Below are 21,862 nucleotides of genomic sequence, written 5' to 3' on the forward strand. Positions count from 1 at the left end.
ACCTTGACCACCTCCTTCAAAGGGGTAAATGTTTGGCCTGTGAAACGGTCTAGGCAACAACTTTCATGGTCGTGATAAATGTACACCCCCATTTAGCTTACACTTCCTCTCTGGTGTTTCTATATACCGGCATGTGTTGTACACGGTGGACGGACGTGATGGGGTAAGTAAAGGACAGTGGGTGTGGGCGGCCGTGGGTGGCAATGAATGGGCACAATCTGATGTGTCCAGCGAGATCCCTCCCCCTCCCCCTCCTCCTCCCTCACTTACATGGATTTGGGCAGGTATTTGTGGTGGCCGGCCCTCCACCACCCTTGTTCAGTGTGGCGTGGGCGACGCTCCCCTGCCCCCTTTACCCTTGCCGCAGGTGAAGGGATGGAGGAGAGGTTGGCACCCCCGGAACATTATCTAAAACCAGCTAGCCCCCATTTGTGTGTGTGTGTGTGTGTGTGGCAGGCACGTCGAATGAGTAAGAACACATGGCTGTAAGGTGTGCTAGGCGAGTAATGAACCACAGGTGTCGCCAGACGTGGGCGTGTATGCAAAGTAGCCACGCCCACACCCTCCTGAGGTTGTAGGCCAGCATGGATGGTCAAGAATCCTGCTGTAAGTAGTGTGATGGTGAACTTTACAGAGGATGTCGTGCGTAAAGGATGGTGGTGTGGGTGTAGTGGGGTAGTTGTGCAGGTGTAGACACAGGTCCAGATGGGCTGTGTGGGCGTGGATACACTACGGGATGTAGTTGTGGGTGTGAGTGGAAGTTGGGCAGGTAAAACTGTATGTACAGGTGTGTGTGTGTGTGTGTGTGTGTGTGTGTGTGTGTGTGTGTATCAGTTGTAGTAATCATGACGTTTAATGTTATGGGTAACTTGAATTGTGTAAGACGGTCAATGGATGTGTCTAGGTGGGAGAAAGTGCTGCATTGTTGCCCAAGTGGGTGGTGGTTCACGCCGTGATGGTTGTGTGCTGGAGCAAATGGCTGAGGAGGGCGGCTGATGATGGTGAAAATGGATGACATACAGTACTTAGGGGGGTCGATTATTGAAGAAGAATAACTGGATTAAAAATGTAAATGGAGGAAGAATGGTGAAACAAGAACAACGAATAAATACGTTCATATTAAGGGTTGAGGTGGTGGATGGCGGGTGAGGATGGATGTGTGTGAGAAGCATCGCGCAAGACAGTTTGTTTGGGAGGAGGTGAGGTAGTAGAGTCATCCCCCACAGAGGTGCACGTGAGAGCCCTCCGCCTGGTCCTGCACACACACACACACACACACACACCTCTCTCTCTCCCTTGCTTTCTCTTAAGGTCGTCGGCGTGGTGCGGGAGTCCTAGCTGGGCAGGGTGTTTTGATAATGTTTCGCTGGCAAGCGGGAGACAATTGTAGGGGCAGGCGAGCTGTGGCAACGTACAGTGTAGCGACCGTACCATGACGTCAGGCACCAGTTTAGACCTCTCTACTCAGCCTTCTCCCAGCCCCTAGGCCACACCTGCCTCTTCCTTGGCTTACTTTCGCTTTTTTTTATCCGCGTAAAATACAATTAACACAATTGGGTGATTATTCATTAGGTAAAAATAAATAGAGTGTGTATAGTATGCGTGCGGCAACATGGGTTATGAAGGGAGGGCGGGCTTAGAGTAAGGAGCGGGGCCGCCATGGTGAGTGGTGGGTGTTGGGATGCTGGCGTGGTACTCGGTAGTTGTGGGGCAGCCTTGGTGACGTACGCCTGTGTCTCTCTTCACTCTCTTACTCCTGCTCCTCCTACTGTTTCTGCCCCCACTCCTATACCCCCTCCCCACCCCATCATACTACTAGAAGGCCTCCTCCTCCAAAGGATTATTGGCAGTGGTCGGTGCTAGTGAGGACATGGCCTGTACTACTGGCTGCAGATGACAACAAACCCCAGTGATAGTTACAACAGTGTATTGATAGTGTTGTTGACTGATAGTGTTAATACAGTGCTTTGAGGATGTACCTCATGGACGCCACCTTATGACCGGGATGATTTTTATCGGCTGTTGACTCAAGGTAGGTGAAAGAAGTTGTGCAGTATTCAACCTGTGACCGTTATGGTATGTGGCCTTCAGGTGTACAGGTCCTCAGGTGTCACGCTTGGACCTGAAGCGTGCTCTACATGGCCCCATGTTGACATGGGTCGTGTCCCCTGATACCAAAATAAATCTGTTGATACCTTAGAGTCAATCAGGTACGAGAAGACATGGTACCGATCTTAATCGCCTTACACCACACAGGACTGAACATGTTTTAAAACCTCACTAAACCTGACTAATGTTCCACAGGACCCAGACACTACAGTACCTGTGTTTTGTGAACTTGATCATTGAGATATTAATACTTATATGAATTAATGTCTTACTATATCATTATTTGTTTTAATCGCTAATCTTTTTGTTCTTTTGCAGTAGTCTTAGTTCATATCGTATACCTGTCATTTTTATTCATGTATTTTAGTTATTCTGACCATGAACATTTTTATACTGGGTGTGACATTCAGCTCTTCATCATCGTGTTTATTTTGATATTTCCGTCTTCATAACCTTGAGTTTTTAACAGCTCTGATAAATTCAATAATCTTGTACACCCACTAAAAATTATTCGTCACCCTTCCGGCGTGATATTTGACACGGGTGCCGAATATTTTTTTAGTGGATGTACATCTCATCCATTCATCTTCAGGTGTCATTATGCTAGTTGCCAGTTTTCGTTAATGTGTTTTCCTCGTAGAATTTCATATTGCGACGCACGTGAATAGATTAGAGGAATATGTTATGCCAAATAATAAAGAAGTAACAAATATAAGAAAGAGGGTAGAATAAGATAAATTGACGTAGGTAAAAATAACTGGATGATAAGATTACATATGGCCAATATAACAAAGACTGAGCGTTGAGGAAAAGCAACAAGTGATATGAAAGACAATAACAAACGGATGAAGCAAGTGAGAAAAAACTGAAGATACATTAGTGAATAATTTCGTTCGTGTGCTATAAAAAGAAATACAAAAGTAATATGAAATTGTTGAGGCGGCAGTGCTTAGGAGGGTGTGCAGAGATAAAGACCATTGGTAGGAAGGAAGGAAAAATGGGAAGTGAGGAAGCCTTGCGTATGAAGAGTTACTTGATAACGGGAAAACGGAAATCATCTCGCCTGAAAATTTGGGACAAGGGAAGCCAAGCCCCCCTCTCCCCCTACCCCTTCTCTCCCACCAACCACAGTGTCTGGGGGGGGGGGTGTCGGACGAGACAGATGGTCACCTGAGTAGACTAGTAGACTAATTAACCTTCAGCGGGAGATGGAATGCTTGTGAACCATTTAGGTGAGAGGGCGAGTGGTGTCAGATCATCCAACCAGGTTATTGGACAGTTAAAGAAATGTACTCGGTGTACACATATGTAATTTACACTCATATATTTTTTACGTTTGTTACATTTTCTTATTTGTGTTAATACAGTATACTTTCCATATCTTTTATTACACGCGCCTACTTGAATTACTAAATGTTATGGATCCTTTATGTACTCAGAGATCGTTGTTCCTACCCACTGAAAGTTGATGCCTCTCGTGTACTGCAACACACCAGACTCGCAGACTAACAAGCATTGATATTCAACAAGAAGAGGTATACCCAGCATACGTAGATGTGTTTAATTCGCAGAGGTATATTTTGCATACACAAATATGTTCGACACATGGAGGTGTGTAAGACTAGGATGTGGGTGTTGAGTGATGACACGGGCCACTAGTCCTCTTAGGCTACCTAGTACAGTAAGTGAAGTCTCACCCGGCAGCATCCCCCCATCTTATCTCCCGCATCTCACACTCTTCGCTATCACCCTCTTATAGTACACCAGATAACCAGTTTAATATTTATGAGTGCCTCGTTCAACTTGTTGGTGAATGACGGCCACGAACAAATTTGTTAACAGCGACATTGAGTTTTTTTTTATTTTATAAGACAAGAGAAATGCTGAAGGTTACGAGTGGTTGTCCGTTGTAATAGATTTCTTCTTGGATGCACGTCCTTCACAGAAACTAAGGCCGGCTGACTATTAATATCTCGGGGTAGGTAATGGCCGCTAAAGCACATAAACAACGATATCCTAGTTCCCCGGGCAGCGTCCTTCACGCCACGCAGGACGGTTAATAACCCTTCCTTCTTCCGTTTCTGTTACAACGTTTCTCGATGTTTCATAGAGGATGGTTATCTGCCACCCTCTTTCTTTACGGTGGAATACATGACAACATTTTGGGTTCCGGTAGCTAACATTCCCAAATATGTCCAGGACTTGGGGCTATCAGTACATTTTTTCAAAGTAAGGATGAGAAGACGCAGCGGTCGTGTCGCACTGTAATTGCCACCCCGTGTCTGTTAAATCACATATTTCATTGCAGTATTCCTGGTGTTCAACAGTAAGCATCTCGAACGGTCGTGAGAATAAAGACCAGCAAATATGTCTTTGGGTCAGTTCTCCTTCTAGCAGAACCTGGTGCGCTTGTGGACCTACTTAAAGTTATGGATGATAGAAGGTGTGTATGTGGGGGGGGGGGATGGATAAGTGGCGTTTTTTGGTATGGATAAGTGGCGTGTGTGGTGTAGTTGAGTGGCGTGATGAGTGACGTGTGTATGTGTGTGTAGATGAGTGACGTGTGTATGTGTGTGTAGATGAGTGGCGTGTGTATGTGTGTGGTGGTGGTTGTTAGTGTCGGGTCGGGGTGGTAGGGGAGGAGGGAGGCATCGTGGTGCGCCAGGATCCTGGTGGTCAGTGATGTCAGGGCCGAGGTTGTCCGCCTTGCGTAATGGCTGATGGCTGCCTCACTGGGCGGACTCCTTGTTCTGGCTGCTCCTTGACCACCCTCCCTCACGACTCCCACCACATAACTAGACCATCACATAGGATACTTTCAGAATCTACCGTATTATATTTCTATCTTCTGTTTTTCACCCTCATCCATCAGGAAAAGTTGTCATGTGTATTACCGAACAATATGGCATAGAGAGAAAAAAAATAACTATGGTGATTCACAAGTTCTGGCATTATTGTTGTATTTTCTTGAGGACAGTTGGTAGCCAGGTACTCAACCCAAAATAGGCCCAGTCATCTCTCTAGCTGTGTTGAAGTGTTTCAGGAACTGTTCTTCTTTATCTCTGTATTCAGTTTGACTAATTAAAATATAATAAAATAAGTACAATGTGTGTTAGATTTACAAAAAACAAAACTACTTGCCATGGTGCGCCGTCGGCCGTCATCAAAACTAACAGACCAACACCGCGCGTTACTACTCCACAATTGAACCAAAAGGAGAGGAATTAGTTTAGTCAGTTGTGCCGAATATTTAACAAAATAAAACTGCTCTGATATTAAATTATGAATAATGCTGTTCATCGGTGTTGATTCTTACCGTATTTTATGTAAAGAAAAACAATTTAATATTAATCGTTTGGATTGGTATTTTACCGGTTTTCGTTTAAAGAGTTTGAATATGATGTTATAGCTTGGTGAAAACGTTTGATGCTCTGATTTTCAAGTTCTTGTTATTTATGGCGGAAGTCACTATGCATCCTTGCGAACTCGAATTTCTTTTCCTTTCCTTTTGTCTGGCGGAAATCGTAGCGTAATTAATGAAAGTTTCCTTGTTTAGAATCTTGATTTTATTAATTAATTTATTCTTATCAGTAAATTATTTGGTTTAGTCTGACAAAGGTCATAAAAATTTCAGTTTTCTGGCCCTATCCTAATGAATATCTCTTCTTTCTTGCGGAAGTTGTGTTATACCTGAACAGTGGTCAGACGCCCGGGCGGAAGTCAAGGTAGGCCTATAGCCTTTGCTTACGAAAGGACTGGAGTCAGGCGAGCTGAGGACACACGCCCGTTGTGTAAGGTGTAAACAATTTGGGTCGCCTGAACAATTAGTTTTATTTTATTTAGTTATTTTTATAATATTTACGTCATGTTTTGATGATTTTTCATGAATGGTTGCTGTCAAGGAGGTGGTAAGATGTCGTGTGTTAAATATTAACTTATATAAGTAAGTAATTGCTAGCTCCGGCCACTTGTTATTTTCATTGATTACACAGGTAAATATAGTTCACGCCCAAAGTGTTTTTTATTACTGTTATATGATTTTCTCGTATATACAAAAGGTGGGGTTGTTTTGTAGGAAGTTAAGCCTTGTTATTGTTGAGATCACTGACAAGGCGGACTTTAGGTAGGGTGGTGTGGGGGTGTGGAGGTACCACGTGAGCCCGGGTGGTGGAGACGTAAATATCCGTGGCTGGGTGTGATGGAGTTAATATTAGCCGGTAACACACGTGGAGGGTGTGTGAGTGGGGGTGAGGAATGCTGGCCAGCTTGTGTGTGGGCGTGGGAGCCGCCCACGCCGCGCCTTGACCTACCCACTGATGTGAGAGCTCCTGGCGAGCCCCCAGTCAAGGTATTGTTTGCCCAAGAGAACACATGAGCCGACTGGAGACATTATTGCACTGTGTGGAGGGGGTGAGGCGGTACACAGCGGGCACCACAAGTGTGTCCTGGCCTGTCACTCACTGCTGGGCAATGATAAACCACAGATAGTCCTCACCCACCACCACGAAGTAATGATGTGCCACACTAGTGATTTATGGTGTATATGTCATTTGATTTTTATAAACTTATTTATGAAATTAAGTGAATATGCTGTGTATATAAGTAATAATGGTTTTTATGTGCGTTTATGAATGCAGACGTAAGACAAAAAACCTCTTCGTTTTGTACGGTGATTTTTTTTTCATAGTACTGTTACTTCACTTATTAAAAAATGCATTTTTTTTCAGTTGTGCCTTATTTATTATTATTATTATTAACATAGTTGCAAAACAAGATTTTTTTCACCATTTTTTTTGTGGTCTCGCAGTTTCTAATATAATACACGAATCTGTAAAGTAACAGCGTTTCAATAATATGGCGGACGCGCGCAACTTCCTTGAAATCTCCCCAATTATATTATCTTTGTCATAGTGTCCAATTATACAATATATTCTATAGAACAAAGACTAACTGTTTGAGCAATGCCAAACGATCTGTGCCGCAATTCAGCTTCGGTGTATGGGCTGTCCCACACGTCAACATATGATGTATACTACGCAGTGCAATGAGGTCTGTGCCACACGACCTCCCAATGTCTCTTACATAAACGAGGAACCGCGGGGGAGCTTTCGTTCAACCATCATCAACGTGACGTCACAGTGGTGGATAAAATCAGGTTGAAACTGTGCTGCTTCTTACAGTCTCCGGGAACAACACGCACTATCTGTTAATCATTCTATAGTAACGCAACATTTCATACATATTGGAGTATTCATATCATTCTGTCTTATTCGACCCTGTTGTTCTTAATCCTATATCCGGTCTGATCACCTCCCTCTTTCCAACCCCTGTTGTCCGCACCACTATTTGGTGTTGGTGAAAACAGTGTGCGTCAAGTGTTCAAGTGCTGGACTAGGCACACGGTAAAGTGGTGCCCAGTTTACAGGGAGCCAAACGTCAGAGATATTTTAAGCGGTGTTCTATCACTGATAACGAGGACACCACCGGCTATAAACACACTATTAGCGTAATCAATGGAGTCGGCTTGTGTTATGTTTTTCTCAGTAGCTGTTACACAAGGAAGAGACCTAGGTTTTGTGTGTGTGTTTTCACGAGTACAGGTAGATGGATTGTAAGTGTGCTGATGTGTAGAAGATCCTGGCTAGTTTATAGTAAATATATGTGCGACGTGTTTTACGGATAGGTGTAGTGTGTTTGGGTTATATTTATACAGAAAAAAATGGGTTATGGACGTGATTGGAAGGGAAGGGAGTACAGGTAAGTTGTATTCTCTTCCTCAACTTATGTAATAAACTTCGTGTGTGTGTGTACGGTGAGGTTGTTAGAGTTAGCGCCACCTGTTGTATAGAGCGTGTGGGTATAGGGGGGGGGGAGTCACCAGACCCTCACATCTTGACTCCGTAACCCTGGCCCCTGTGAGCCTTGGCAGGTCACTTACGACGTAGTAATACGGTAAGACTTGAAGGGGCGCGCCCACTTGTTCATGGGCGTCACCCACCACTTGGCATGGGCGGGACACGCCACACGCCCGGCACGCCCGTCCCAGAATGCCGCGTACGCCCACTACCAGTGTTATCTCCAGGCTACAGTACCCAGTAATCCTGGCCCACACCTGGGCCACGGGTAGCTGGTATGTGGCCCCCGCCCTCCACTTTCAACTCCGCTGCTCTACTTCCCCTAGGCTACTCCCTGGCCAGTGCCCAGTACTGTACCCACTCTGTACCTGTAGTAGCTCCACACTGAAGAGTAGCCTAGTCCTACATGGGACCATATCGCCAGGTTAAGTTCTGTAATCTAAAGTGATGAGTGTAGGCTTACTGCAGTGTGGTGGTTTAAGGATAAGGTGATCGCGTGGTAGTCTTTGATAGGCTTTACTTCCACTGGATGTAGAATGTTAAGTTGGGTTGCAGTGTTATTTGGGGAGTGTAAGATGTGTCTACGGGTGTGGAGAGAGAGGCGTATATGTGGGTGTTGTGGTGATAGTGTGTGGTGTTGACCTTGGTGTCCCTCCCACTTGAGAGGGGAAAAACGACGTGTCGTGAAGCGTTTCCTTGTATGGAGAAAATGATGTGTAAATTCAGCTGTGCAGACCAGCGTCACATACATACAACCAGACACGTCTGATCCATCATATTTTCGCCCACGTACACGACTTGTTTGTACTGTTGCTTGGATGTATGCTGGTTGATGGGTGTAAACATCTGTGTTAAGAGTTTGCACGATGGTTCAGTTGTGTGATGCTTTACTAGACTGACGAAGAACTGAAGGGGAGATCAGAAGTTACTACCTGTGCTAGTGTCATGTGTATATGGTACACTATTTACAGTTTGCTATTCTTGTATGGTACTCATAATTATCACTTTTGTATTATGTGCATAATCAAGTTATTTAACTTGTATCATCAGATAAACCAGAGGCGGAATACACTACAGAACATAGCTATCAGGCCTGGCCTAGTCATTGAATACAAAAAATAAATATTTTAATTGTAGGACGCCAAGTACATGCTTACTTAGGCTATTAACCAGACACCCGTGCCAAGTTAGGCATTGCAGTTATAGGTATACTAGAACCTCTTCCGGGACTAAAGACAGATTCATAGAGCATAGTGGAGTGGGGTCAACAGTAGTTGTGGGTGGGAGTCGCACAGAGCGATGGTACAGGCAGTGGTGACAGGATACTTGCCAGTGTCCACCCACACCTCAAAGTTTGGCTCAGCCTTGTGGTGGAATATCACTGTTTAACACCTACATGTAATAGGTGTTCAGACACGCAGCACCATAAGTTATATCCTCCTGCACAATGAATGAACGTTCACTGTCACGATGTAACATTATTATTTGAGTACATTGGTACTCGTACCCAGTCATGGAAGAATATCTGTATAATTCTTTTATTTATTTATTATCGCCCCCAGTCCTCTTCGACTCGTTCTATACTTACATATATATACATTAATAATATATGTTTAAATCCTTTTTGGGTGGAGTGGTGACCAGGATAGCGAGTTGAGCACATGTGTAAAGCAAGGACACCCACTCCTTCCCAGGGGGACTTGACCGTGCGCCATATGTTACCAGCATTCGTTTAACGGTGTGCATAGATTCTTTTTTACAAGTCAATTATAAGTCACATCACCCCCAGATATAGTATCTAAGGTCTAAGGAAGGGGGAAGTAAATATCAATAGAATAGAAACGAGAGTAAGGCGAGAGGAGGGGTGGCAGTGTGGGGTTGACGGTAGGTAGGACAAGGTCACACAGATGAGGAACACCCCAGGCAAATGATAATTTCACGTTTCACAGAATTGGTTAGGCAGTGTTGGTAGGGTTTATTATGTGTATTTACGGTATTGTTTTCTTCTGTTACAGTGCATGAAATGCTGCATGTGGCGCGTGAGTGCTCGGCAAGGGAGGCGGCAGGTCACCTTCTTACCTTCGGCGAATTCTGCCTCTTTACCAACGAGCTTCGACAATGTTACGACAGGGAGTAAGTATTCGCGCCTCTTGGAAGGATACACAATAGTGTGTTAAACTTAATATGAAACAGAATCCCCGATCTTGTTTGCGCGTCCAAGTGAGAATACTAATATGCAGTTCAACAGTTCGACTGTTCTCCGGCCTTGTGACATGAACAGCGAGTTTTTCTCCTAATGTCTCGGAACGCCTGATGTTATACAATACTCTTTTATCGGGACTGCATGCTGCTAGAGCAGTGGGTATCATCTGAGTGAAGCCAGGCAAAATAATATACGGTACATTTTACACATCGCCACATGTGAGTTTTCAGGCATATAGCATTTTGTACATTTCAGAAAATATTTTTATGGATATTACGGGCAGTGAAAATGCCAATTATTCTTAAAAGATAGAAATGCCGTTTTCTACAAAAACTAGTGTTTACATAACCAGGTTAAACTCTGAATGGAGTTTAATCTTGTCTTTCAGTCCAAGCTAACGAATTCTTCATACAATAATAATAATAACAACTATCATTATTATTATAACAATTCAAAAATTTATAACAAAATACTAAAAATAAAAATAAAATACTAAAAATAATAATAATAATAATAATAATAATACCCATAAATAAATACACAAACGAAAAAAATAATTCAAGAATGAGAAACGATATACATTGTGTATGTTGTGTTGTCAATGGTAAGAGAAACATCTGAGACCCTGCAGTTGTGTGTAAATGAGGCAGAAATTCAGATCAGCAACCTGGGACTTGGTCACAATTTTCGCGGTGCCAAATGGCAACAAGGTCTACCGTTAGACAACACATTATGCTTCCAATATCCTCCCAGGCGGTATAACCTCCCTGTTTTATGCACTTATTTTGAACTAGGTATAGTACATTGATCTAACCAAACTCAACTTAAACAATTGAAATACAGCACAGTGTGTTGTAAGATTAATAAGTTAGGTGCAGGTGGTTCATTTTACCTGTTCTGTAAGAAGAGGCCTTTATGATAGAACTCAGTGAGTGGAATATAATCTCTATGGTTTTATGGAAATAAAAGTATCCCTAATGGGTTAAAATTCATTGTGATAGTGTAAGAGATATATACCATGGATAGTATATACGGCAACATATACTGTACTATCGGTGCATTCTATAGAAAATAAAAACTAGAAAAACAACGTTTATTATAGTTACAGTTTAGAACTTGTTTAAAATAAAACTGCCAAAAATTTTAAGTATTCTGTCTGAAATGTTATGTCGTAAGGGGATCATCATCAATAATTTATATCTAAATGTACAGTCAGGGTCAAAAGATCACTCCCTCTCAAAACGAAGTACTGTACTGTACTGTATATACAGCACAGTAGCATCGAACCCAAACGAGATACAGTACAACAGTTAGGGTAATTCAGTTTGGAGATTCATTCCCATGACTCAGTTTCACCACAAGGAGCAAACTTTTGTCCTTGACTGTACACTATGGTAATTATAAGATACTGTATACATATACAGTAGAGATCTTTACAGTACAACATGAATGTATGAGGCAATTCATCAGTACTGTTTATTGCAATTTGCAATTAAAATGTTATGAGCCAAGAGTTAACATTACACATCAGTACTGTATGTTAAAGTAGCTGAACTCCAGAATGATATGAATTTAAGAATAACTGAAAGAAGGTTTTCTCCACCTTGCTACCGAAAAAACTATATTAAATGTTGCAAATAACATAATTTTCTCTACAAACAAGTACTTTTAGCTTGGAAACACTTAGCAGTAATTATTATTGAGAAATTAAATGGCATGGGCTAACAGTTAAACATTGTAAATCATTCTTCTTTTCTAGGTCCCCACGACCAGTTCCCCTCTCCAAACTTTCCGACAAATCTTGTGTAGACAAGAAAAGAAGTGAGAGGAAAATGTCAAGTAAGTACTCTTGATGCAGTTACTTCAAGCACTTAATTCATTTTAAAATTGAACTGGAAAGTAAAATTTTCAAAGGTCATCTAAAAACATTAGGACAGTATTCTGTAATTGGAATAAACTTACCAATATGCAGGGATATTAATCTCACACACACCCCTATAGTCAGAGCCATTTGGGGGGGGGGGGGTAATATAGCTCAAGGGGTTAGTTTTACTGGTAGAACTTTAGACCTGAAAATCATTTGTACAAGGTGTACCAGTATGCATATGATGGGATTAGTGACTTGAATTTTTGGGGGATTACAGGTGTATTTGCATTTATTGTTAATTTTTCATAATGGTGATTGAGATGGAAAAAACAGCATTCACTGTTGAAAGTTTGCAAAACTGGTCCCAAAGAAGTAAATTACATATCCAATGACTCAATTATTTTGGGACAGGTTCTTATTTTCACGAGCAGTTGATTATTTTATAAAATGTTGTAGCTGTAAAATTCCGGTCCGACTAATTACCCAAATGTAGCAAAATGTAGCCGCAATGAAGTCAAATAATGGTCCTACATGAATAAATCGGACTGCTAATCACTTCTCGACTCGTATTTGGTGTCACAAAGTCACAAAAAATTGGAAAACTTACTTTAATCTGAGTTAGTAGATCGTGTGCATGTACCAAGGGAGCGAGTAATTACCCAAATGTAGCCACAATGAAGTCAAATGATGGTCGTACAAGCGTAAATCGGGCTGTGAATCACTTCTCGATTATTATTTGGTGTTATAAAGTCACAAAAAATTGGTAAACTCAATTTAATCTGAGTTGTGTTAGGTTAGGTTAGGTACATGCACTTGATCTATTAATTCAGATTAAATTAAGTTTACCAATTTTTTGTGACTTCGTGACACTAAATACCAGTCGAGAAGTGATTGGCAGTCCGATTTATTCATGTAGGACCATTATTTGACTTCATCGCGGCTACATAAGTTGAAACAGTTTGTCATGCATACATTCTTTGAAAAATTATGTTCTCTACAGTGACTCTTTGTAAAATTTGTAAACAAGGTACTGCACATGTAAAGTACTGCATGTTGTGAGATTCTTTTGTGCATGTTAAATTGAAGGAATGTTTATTGCTCAGCAGAGTCATCGCCAAAGTATGAAGTATTCCTGGGTGGGTCGTGCAACCCTACAACCTGGCGGCAGAACGTAGCCATCCCCATGTTGAAGGACCAAGGCATATCTTTCTATAACCCGGTAAGATATTGCTGTTATATGACATTGGTGACATTCCTGTTTTTATATGCAGAATGCAGTGAGACATCTGAGAGGGCTGACGTTGAGTCTTGAAATCTGACGGTGCAGCACTTAATGTTACTTGCTATAATTGCTTTACTATAAATAGATAGAGATAGGCTTTACTATAAATAAATAGAGATAGACATTTATGATAAAGACAAATCTGATACTGAACTCTATATTGTTTCTATCTGTTATACTTTCTTTAGTTAATTGTGTGTTTGTGTTTACAGCAAGTGTCTCACTGGGAGGAAGCACTAGTAGAGCTGGAATACCAAGCCAAACAAACTGCTTCTGTCTTGTTTTTCGTTTTGGACCGTAATACCCGAAATGTTGCATCCATGGTTGAAGCAGCATACATGGCTGGCTGCCGTCGCAAGCTGGTGGTCGTCATGGATTCCTACAGTGGCCCAGGACAACTCATCAATGGGGAGGCAATATCTGAACTGTGAGCACAATAATTTACCTTTTTCTGTACAGTAATACAGTTTTCCTGTCCACCAACTTACAGTTTGACAACCTTTCTATCACCACTATTGTCCTGACTTTTTATTGTAAAGAATTTTGATTCTTTTTATACCATGTATTCCACACTTTCACCCTCTGCATGCATTCCTACCATTCTCTCTCCTCCATTTATTTCTAGCATTCCACATTTCTCCTTAACCAACTTCCACATTTAAGCCCCACTCCCCTTGCTGTTGTAATCACTCCATCTTTAACACTGAAGCATTCACTTTAGTTATTCAGGTATACCAAAACCTCTTTTGTTTTGTTTTTCCATCGAATGTTATGCATACCTGTCTACTGTACTGTACTGTACTGTACTGTATACCATATAAAGAAATTGAACGAATTCAGTATCAGTTTATCATGACCCATAATTGGCTATTTCAGAGAGTACCAAGATCTGACAAATGGCCTTCACACAGTCCAGGACCTTGTAGAGCGTCAAGGAATCCCCGTCTTTGGCGAAATTAACCATGCCCTCAACTGTACAGCCAAGGTGAGATTATGATGTGCAGTTGAAGGGAAATGACAGTTACTTTATAAGGAAATTTGTTGCATTTTCAGACTTTTTTAAAGAGAAAACTAATTAGATTGTAAATCATAAATGTTACATTGGATTTTATTTCTTTCATTAAAAAAAAAAATGCATCGTGTATCAGTGTCAAGACTTCAAGTTTGGAGAAAGGGTTACGTATTGTAATGAATCTGAAGGATTTAGTTTAAACAATAAATACTGCACTACTTGATACATGTAATAGCAAAAATATTGCTACACTTTCAGAGTCTTATTTTATAGGGTGGTAGCATTAGACACTAGTGCAGTATTGATATGGAAAATATCATCTTTCAGTATTTGTTTTATCTCAAAACACATTACAGTATTAGGTAAGATACTACAATATTGGAAACATGTGTATTGCATCAAATTTTATTCTGGCACCCTCCATTACACCTTTAGTGGAAAAAGACATGAAATTTATCAGTGTAAATATTTTATTTTCAGATTTTGCGGGAGAACCTGCGTCCTCAAGACTTAGGTTTAGAGGATCACGTTCAGCCTATTAAATACCCTTATCTTCAACTAGGGGATAAGCTAATGTGAGTAATTCCTAAATCTTTTGGCTGCATGTACTGTCTTACTGACATAGAATAGATAAAGTCTGTTACCATATGACAGTAATCACAATGTGAACTGTGATGGTTATATTCTTCAGAGCTTTTTACTCAACTCTCATATCATACTAAATTGCTTCTTCTTGTTGATTTTGAATTATTATTATGGTTTAAATAAAAAAGAATGGAAGATTACAATTAACAGTTAAATATTTGAAATTTTTCAGAAAACTGCACGATGCCTTTGTCAACACGAATTCAGAACAAATAACGTTAGCAGAGGTATGTAACGATAGTGTTATTGCCATGTAATGATATCTTTTGTTCTTTGATTTTTTATTGTTTATTATTGAGGTGTCTTTATTGAGTAGTTTTCTTATAAGATTTTTAAGAAGAAATATTTTCTTGCATGTCATATTGATCCTGTTTTATGCATGAGTTAGACTTGTGAATAATTTTGTTGTCCATAACGTGAGACACATCATTACTAGAATTTTTATTTTGTTCTTTCTAGGCCCGTGTAGCGTTTAAAGTGGTGACTAATAAGGACCTGACTACAGAAGTACTACAAGCTATAGTCGCTGCCAAGAAAGGTATGACCAAATTACACCTTGTTACATAGTGCAGACAGATTTTGCATGTAAATTCATTAATGAATATTGTACAGTTATATTCTGTACCTACAAACTACAATCCATAAAGCTGTGAACTGTAACCAAGAAACTCTTAATGATAAAAGAAAAAGTGTGTATTGTACTGTACAAATGAAGTTATCATTAAATCTAGAATCTGAAGAATTGTTAATGGGTGTTAATTGATACTCTATATATTTAGAGGAGAGCAGAAGTTTCCAGCATCACTCTTCATTGTATAATCAGACTTTTGTGCATAATCAGATGTAGTTACTTTGTCTTAGAGAGTTCACTGTTATACTTGCACTGTCTGGAAAACATAATTAATATACTGTACAGTTATTTGAATCAAACTTATTCAATCATTTGCTAATGTGTATTTTTTTTTATTATTATTTTAGGTATAGAGATGCAAGAATTAAATGGTGTAGAACTCCCACTGAATGAAGTGTTTCTCACATTTGATGAATTTTGTTGTATAGTTGCTGAGTTTAAGAACCAGCACTTAGAGAGCAAGAGACTGTGGGATGTTTTCACTCATTCTGTACAGAAGGTACTAGGTAAGTAAGTCATCCTTGTGTCTTGTATGAATTTAGGCCAAGAGAATATTCTATAAGTCTACATAAATATCTTTTTATCTCTTATTCAAATTCCCTAATTTACCACATACATTGCACAAAGAATAATAAATGACTGAGATGTATCACTAAGTCTGATCCCACTTGGAGCAGAAGGTAGTTTTTGGAATGCTATTTTAAAATCTACATACAATACATTTGATCACTTTTGGAGATAAGATAGCAATAATGAGAATATAATTTTAAATAAGGTGGCTGACATCATTTCTTCAAAGTAATGATTTAGAATTGTGTTTTACATTAACAGGTTGGGCACTCCCACGCAGACCGCTACGACCAATCAACAGCACTGGAGGTCGAGACATATATTTAGGAGGTTCTATAGGAAATAGAGTTTCATGGCGTGATGATATTGCCATTCCTATGCTCCGGAAACATGGGTTGTCTTATTTCAATCCTGCAGCAGGTGCCTGTTCTGGCCGTTTGTTGCCCATGGAAGCTGCTTTAATGGAGCATTCAAGGGTCCTGTTCTTTGTGATTACAGACACAACTAGAGGTGTCTCGGCCATGACACTAGTAAGTGTTACGTATTTAAGAAATTGTAATCGTTGTATATCATAATTTTTTTCTCATTTACTATGCTCTTTATAGGAGTTAATCAAATTGATCAATTTAATTTACTGTATTTTGTAAATTTCATTGTGAACTTTCAATTTACAGTATTTTTATCTATTATCAGTTTGGTCCAAAATATATTGGCTTATGTAAAATCCTACAGTACATGTACATCACTATGTTTAGTCAATGTACAGGTATTTTGGTTCATTCATTACTTATACCTATATATGTAACTCGATATTTATTCAGTAAACTTTTTCCTACAAGTTCACTTTTGTTTACTATATACAGTATACATATACAGTACAGGTATACAAACAGTGGTAAACAGTTGACCAAGGATAGCCCAAGAAGTTTGGTTTTACCAGGGTCCCATGTGGGATTGGAGGGACTAATCAAATAATATTAAATCTACAGAAATAGACAAAATAATTTTGTGACATGCACTACATTACACTAGACTAATAGGCCCATTGTTGTCACTGCTCGGTCTACATTAGTCGTCCTCTCATCAATACTGTATACCTCTTCATCAATCTCTGGAACAATATACCTCTTCATCATTCTCTAGATCAATAAACCTCTTCATCATTCTCTAGATCAATATACCTCTTCATCATTCTCTAGAGCTTTCTTTTTTTTTACTATCTTTACAGTATCTCAAAACTCTTCTATTTTAAAGTAATATTTGTGTGCTCCTGCTATATTACTTTGGCCACAACTAATCCAACTGTTATTGCTCAAATCTTTTTACTGTAAAATAAAATATCAATTTCTTTGCCAGTGAATTTTAAAAGAAAACGATATTTACAAATCCATTTTTACTTTCTTTTTCAGGCCTCACACTACATAGGGCTTGGTTGTAATGTTGTGCTGTGTGTCCAGATGATAACAGAAGGGTCACTTGTTAATGGAGAAACGGTAAGTTTATATGCAGTTATTATTAACGATAGCTATCATAAGTTGAATTATTATTTTAAAATTTTTACACACACGTTTCCACATTAGAGAGAAATAAACATTAACAATAATTTTTGTCACCAGTTATCAAGATTAGCACTGAAGGATTACAACAGGGGAAGAAGTTATCTCACCGACCAGGCTAATAAGGACGGGATCCCAGTTTTCGTAAACATCCAGGAAGGTATTGAGTGTGCCATTAGCAAGTGTCGTGCGAGATAGTCAGTGTAGACAATGTACAGAAACTTGTGTGTGCGTGTGTGTGAATTACAAAGTGAGTGATGTAAACATGAAGGCACTATTCTCTTTTGATGCATAAAGGACATATGGTTTGTCCTAATTAAGACAAATATCCTGATATTGGAATATCAATTCCATGGAAATTCGGCCACTGAATTTTGAAACTCAGTGTCATAAATGTTGAGAAATTTACTAGTGCTGCAAGTATAAATATTTAGTAATCTGAAAAGGAAAATAGCATGTGTGGAGGAACTCCAAATATTACTGGGAAAATTACTATATTTCAAGTGCAAAAAGAAGTATGATTAAGATTGTCTTCAATTCCATGGGAATTATCGGTTTACCAGATAGTAATGCAGTGAGTGCAGCTTTTGGAGACCCACACTGCTTCTTAGTGCAGCAAGTATTGGGCAGCAAGAAGAATTCTGTGCAGTTAAAAAGAGTTGTGAAAGTCTAACCATAGACTATGTCTTGACTTCAGTGAAGTTCACATAAGCTATCCATTTACTATTTTGTGTAATTTTGTGTGCATTTGGCTATTAATTCTAAGTGTGCACATAACTCGTCTTCTGACAAATCCTCATGGAAATTGGCAGATTTGCAGACTATAAGGCGTTAAAGCCTTGATGCTGATGTGATTTAGCATGAGGTAATGTGAATTACTGTGCCAGTGCAATCTATCAAATCATTGATAATCATCATTGGTCCAGAATGGCAGGAGCCACTTTGAGATGGGAAACAAAATTTTTATGTTATACGATTTTCATTACTGACTGGTGTAAAATCTAGTAGAGAGCAGTTACTGCTTGAATATGCCAACTTCCTTGTACTGTTTTTTTTTATTTATTTTTTTTTTTTATTTAAAGGTTACAAGAAAATTCTTTTATCAAAAGTGGAAAACCACACCATGTGCTTTGCATAATTAAAAGTCATGATTTAAATTAGGTTCTTTGGAAGATGCATTAGATTCCATTGCTATCAAGGAAGTTGTGAACAACTGAATTGAAAGCATAGTTAAAAAGAGTTAAACTGTGGGTCACATGCCCATGACAGGAGCAGCTATTTTGATTCTTAGAAGATGTATTCATCCCGAAAGACAATTTACCTAACACTAAGGACTAGAATAGCTGATCATCCTACATTAGCAGTGGACACGGGAAAACTTCTCAGGTTACAGGAAGATACATAGTCAGATTGTAATTTTGGAAAGTGAAATCTTAATCAAACGGATAGTTGTGAAAACATTTCTCAACCAGTGAACAAGCACCATCAGTACAGTATTGTGTACTGAGGCTGGCCATGTGATTTTCACTTTCCAAAAACAATCATGGTACTTTGCATGTCCATTGTCAAGTACAGCGGTGAAAGTGTGCCCCATACTGGTTCTAGGAGGAGACCAAGTACAATCTCCCACTGCAGGAAAATCTCCAGCGTTGGATGCAATAGTGTGTAATTTAATATTATATATGTGAGGTGTTTGTAGGGCCGAAAGAGGTATGTTTCTCAATGTTTAAGATTCTCACTAGGTTGTACAACATGATGGCGCATCACTTACCAATACATTCCCATTGTTAAGTGTTTTAATGGTGCTTCTACGTTTTAACAGGGAGGGTTACCGGTACAAGGCAGCTTAATCTTCACATTGCATCTGGCTTAACGCTCACTTGATTAAGCTATGTCCACTGTCATTCCATTGTTTTTAATGACAGTGATGATAGTAAAACATCTCCAAATCAACCAATAATTTTTCCTAAATGTTTTATACAAAAAGGGGTTGTTAGCATTGAAAATTTTAATAATGTTAGCCCTTACAAAAAAAAAAAAGCAAATTTTGATTTTTTTTTTAAGAAACAAATGAAATAGAATTTATAGATTTGTACAAATTTCTTCAGAATAGTTTGAGCTGTGCTGCTCATAAGTCACAAAATTACCATTTGGTTTCAACTCTTAAAGTATCACCTAATTGTTAATTATAGATATTTAATAAAAATGATTATGCACTATCATCATTCATATATAAAACCATTTCTCATTATAATTTGGGTATCCAAGCAAAATGTTTGTGAAATATTTTGATCACCATAAATTTTGTATCATGTCACATTTTTATGCATTCAAAGCTGGCAAAACTTTCAAGATCTTGGTTAGATGGTTTATTAACTGACTACAATAAGGGTTTGTGTCAGGGTACAAAGTTAGTATGATTTTGTCTTTGGAGCTGCCTGTGCAAAGGTGTTTATAATGTGCGTTTGAGTGTAAAAGTCAGGTGACCTGGTAACTACGAACTACTGAACTTTAACATGCACCAAAATTCATTTTAGTTGAGATTTATATCTCTAGCCCTTGTTCAAAATTACCAGGCCAGTGATTTTTGAGTCCATAAACACATTAAAACATGTTTAAACACAAAGGGTTCAATTGACAATGTTGAACCCCTGACATGACCGCTTCACTCCTCCAGCCTTTAGAACCCAGCAAGATTGCATGAAATATTGGCTGAAGAGTCATAGATATTTTTTCTGTATCAAGTAAATGAAAACGTCACCACCTGCTGGTTTGTGAAGGCTTGTTGAAAGAATCTCGATCACACTGAGTCTTGTTTAAGAATTAATGCACATCATGCCAAACCTTCCTCTTCATAAGGCAGTTGGTAGAAATGTACAGCCAACTGGTCACATCACTGTAAAGAAATCTCCATTTAAATTAATGTGAAAATATCACATGTTGATTAAATACAGTTTAAACTCTATAATATTAAACAATAGGTAAACAGTACAGTATTGTGATTTTGAAAATATATCTTTATTTACAGCTCCAGTTAGAATCAGTGAAAGATCTTATGAAACCAAAAACGATACTTTTGCTCTACTTACTAACAATGTGTGACAGAGTCGTGACCAATAGTCCAAGTGGCTAACGGGCCAATCTGTGGCAAAGAGGATAAAGTAAAGTAAAAAAAAAAAAAAAAATATCAGATTATACATCTAGTACAGGTATATTACAGCGGACTTTGAATGAGAGCGCTATGTTTGCTTTAGAGGAAGTGTTGGATAAGGAAAGTGTAGGCGTTAGGTTTTTGAATAAAATTACTATTGATTAGCAGCTTGAAAATTAAAAATATTTTATTATATATGTATATGTCATGTCAGCAGATCTGAGAACATCATTTTCCTACCATGGGACTGAACTTGCAAATTCCTTTTCTCATAAGGTGTTCTTGCACTTGCTTATATGAAATAAAGGTGTTAAAGAGAGAAGCAGAATAGTGAAAAGAGAAGGAGAATAGAGAAAAACTTGAAACTACAGACAGGTTTTATAGGTATTTTAACTGCTATAATAAAATGTAATCCTAGGAATCTTTTGCTCTTTTTTTTAATATTGTTTCCGTATAAATGGTGTCTGTTTACTATGGCTTGAGCATGCCATATTTCCCACTGGTAATTTATTTGTAACATTTCATGTAATTCTTGCTAGTTAATCTGTACGGTACATTTTTTATCAAGGAATATTGAGCAGTGAGTAAAAGAGGAGGATGTGTAGTCCATTAAGTTCAGCAGATATTATGATGTGACCATTATCTAATGAACTTGTGCATCTAGTACAAATATATTATTGTACACTTATTTTGTTTCATCATTATAACTAATATTATGATGAACTGACATGCAAGTGAAAGCTCTGAAACTGATTTACTCCAGAAATTGTGGAATTATTTATCATAATTTCTTCTTTATTGCGTATATATTATGATTGTCAAATTATAATACTTTATGAACCTCAGCTGATGGCCTAATGTGTGCCCATTATCTTTGCAGTTAAATTATCTAGACTGAACATTAAAAATCTTATAGTGAGGGATATTTACAGTACAGTATCCTTGGGTGCCCTCTCCTTCAAAATTAGAAAGTTTATTTAG

The 21,862-nt window shown here is 38.9% G+C and overlaps 1 protein-coding gene across 4 annotated transcripts in view; it reads left to right on the forward strand.

Moving 5' to 3' along the window:
- The window catches only part of LOC121865064, a 46,282-nt gene extending 25,367 nt beyond the window's left edge, over positions 1-20,915 (forward strand). For 2 of the 4 annotated variants that reach the window (XM_042364396.1, XM_042364398.1), the window contains exons 2-13: positions 9,980-10,097; positions 11,927-12,006; positions 13,138-13,253; positions 13,529-13,743; positions 14,193-14,301; positions 14,809-14,903; positions 15,146-15,200; positions 15,433-15,511; positions 15,952-16,110; positions 16,436-16,704; positions 17,584-17,667; positions 17,791-20,915. In XM_042364396.1, coding sequence (XP_042220330.1) covers positions 9,980-10,097; positions 11,927-12,006; positions 13,138-13,253; positions 13,529-13,743; positions 14,193-14,301; positions 14,809-14,903; positions 15,146-15,200; positions 15,433-15,511; positions 15,952-16,110; positions 16,436-16,704; positions 17,584-17,667; positions 17,791-17,928 — 1,517 coding nt within the window. In that variant the 3' untranslated portion in view covers positions 17,929-20,915. Of the gene's footprint in view, positions 1-1,671; positions 2,033-9,979; positions 10,098-11,926; positions 12,007-13,137; positions 13,254-13,528; positions 13,744-14,192; positions 14,302-14,808; positions 14,904-15,145; positions 15,201-15,432; positions 15,512-15,951; positions 16,111-16,435; positions 16,705-17,583; positions 17,668-17,790 lie in introns of those variants that run through there. The other 2 variants (XM_042364399.1, XM_042364397.1) reach the window with 2 other exon arrangements.
- Positions 20,916-21,862: the final 947 nt, after the last annotated feature.

This window comes from Homarus americanus, unplaced genomic scaffold (genome assembly GCF_018991925.1).
Source record: "Homarus americanus isolate GMGI-L3 unplaced genomic scaffold, GMGI_Hamer_2.0 scaffold2539, whole genome shotgun sequence".
Taxonomy (NCBI): Eukaryota; Metazoa; Arthropoda; class Malacostraca; order Decapoda; family Nephropidae; genus Homarus; species Homarus americanus.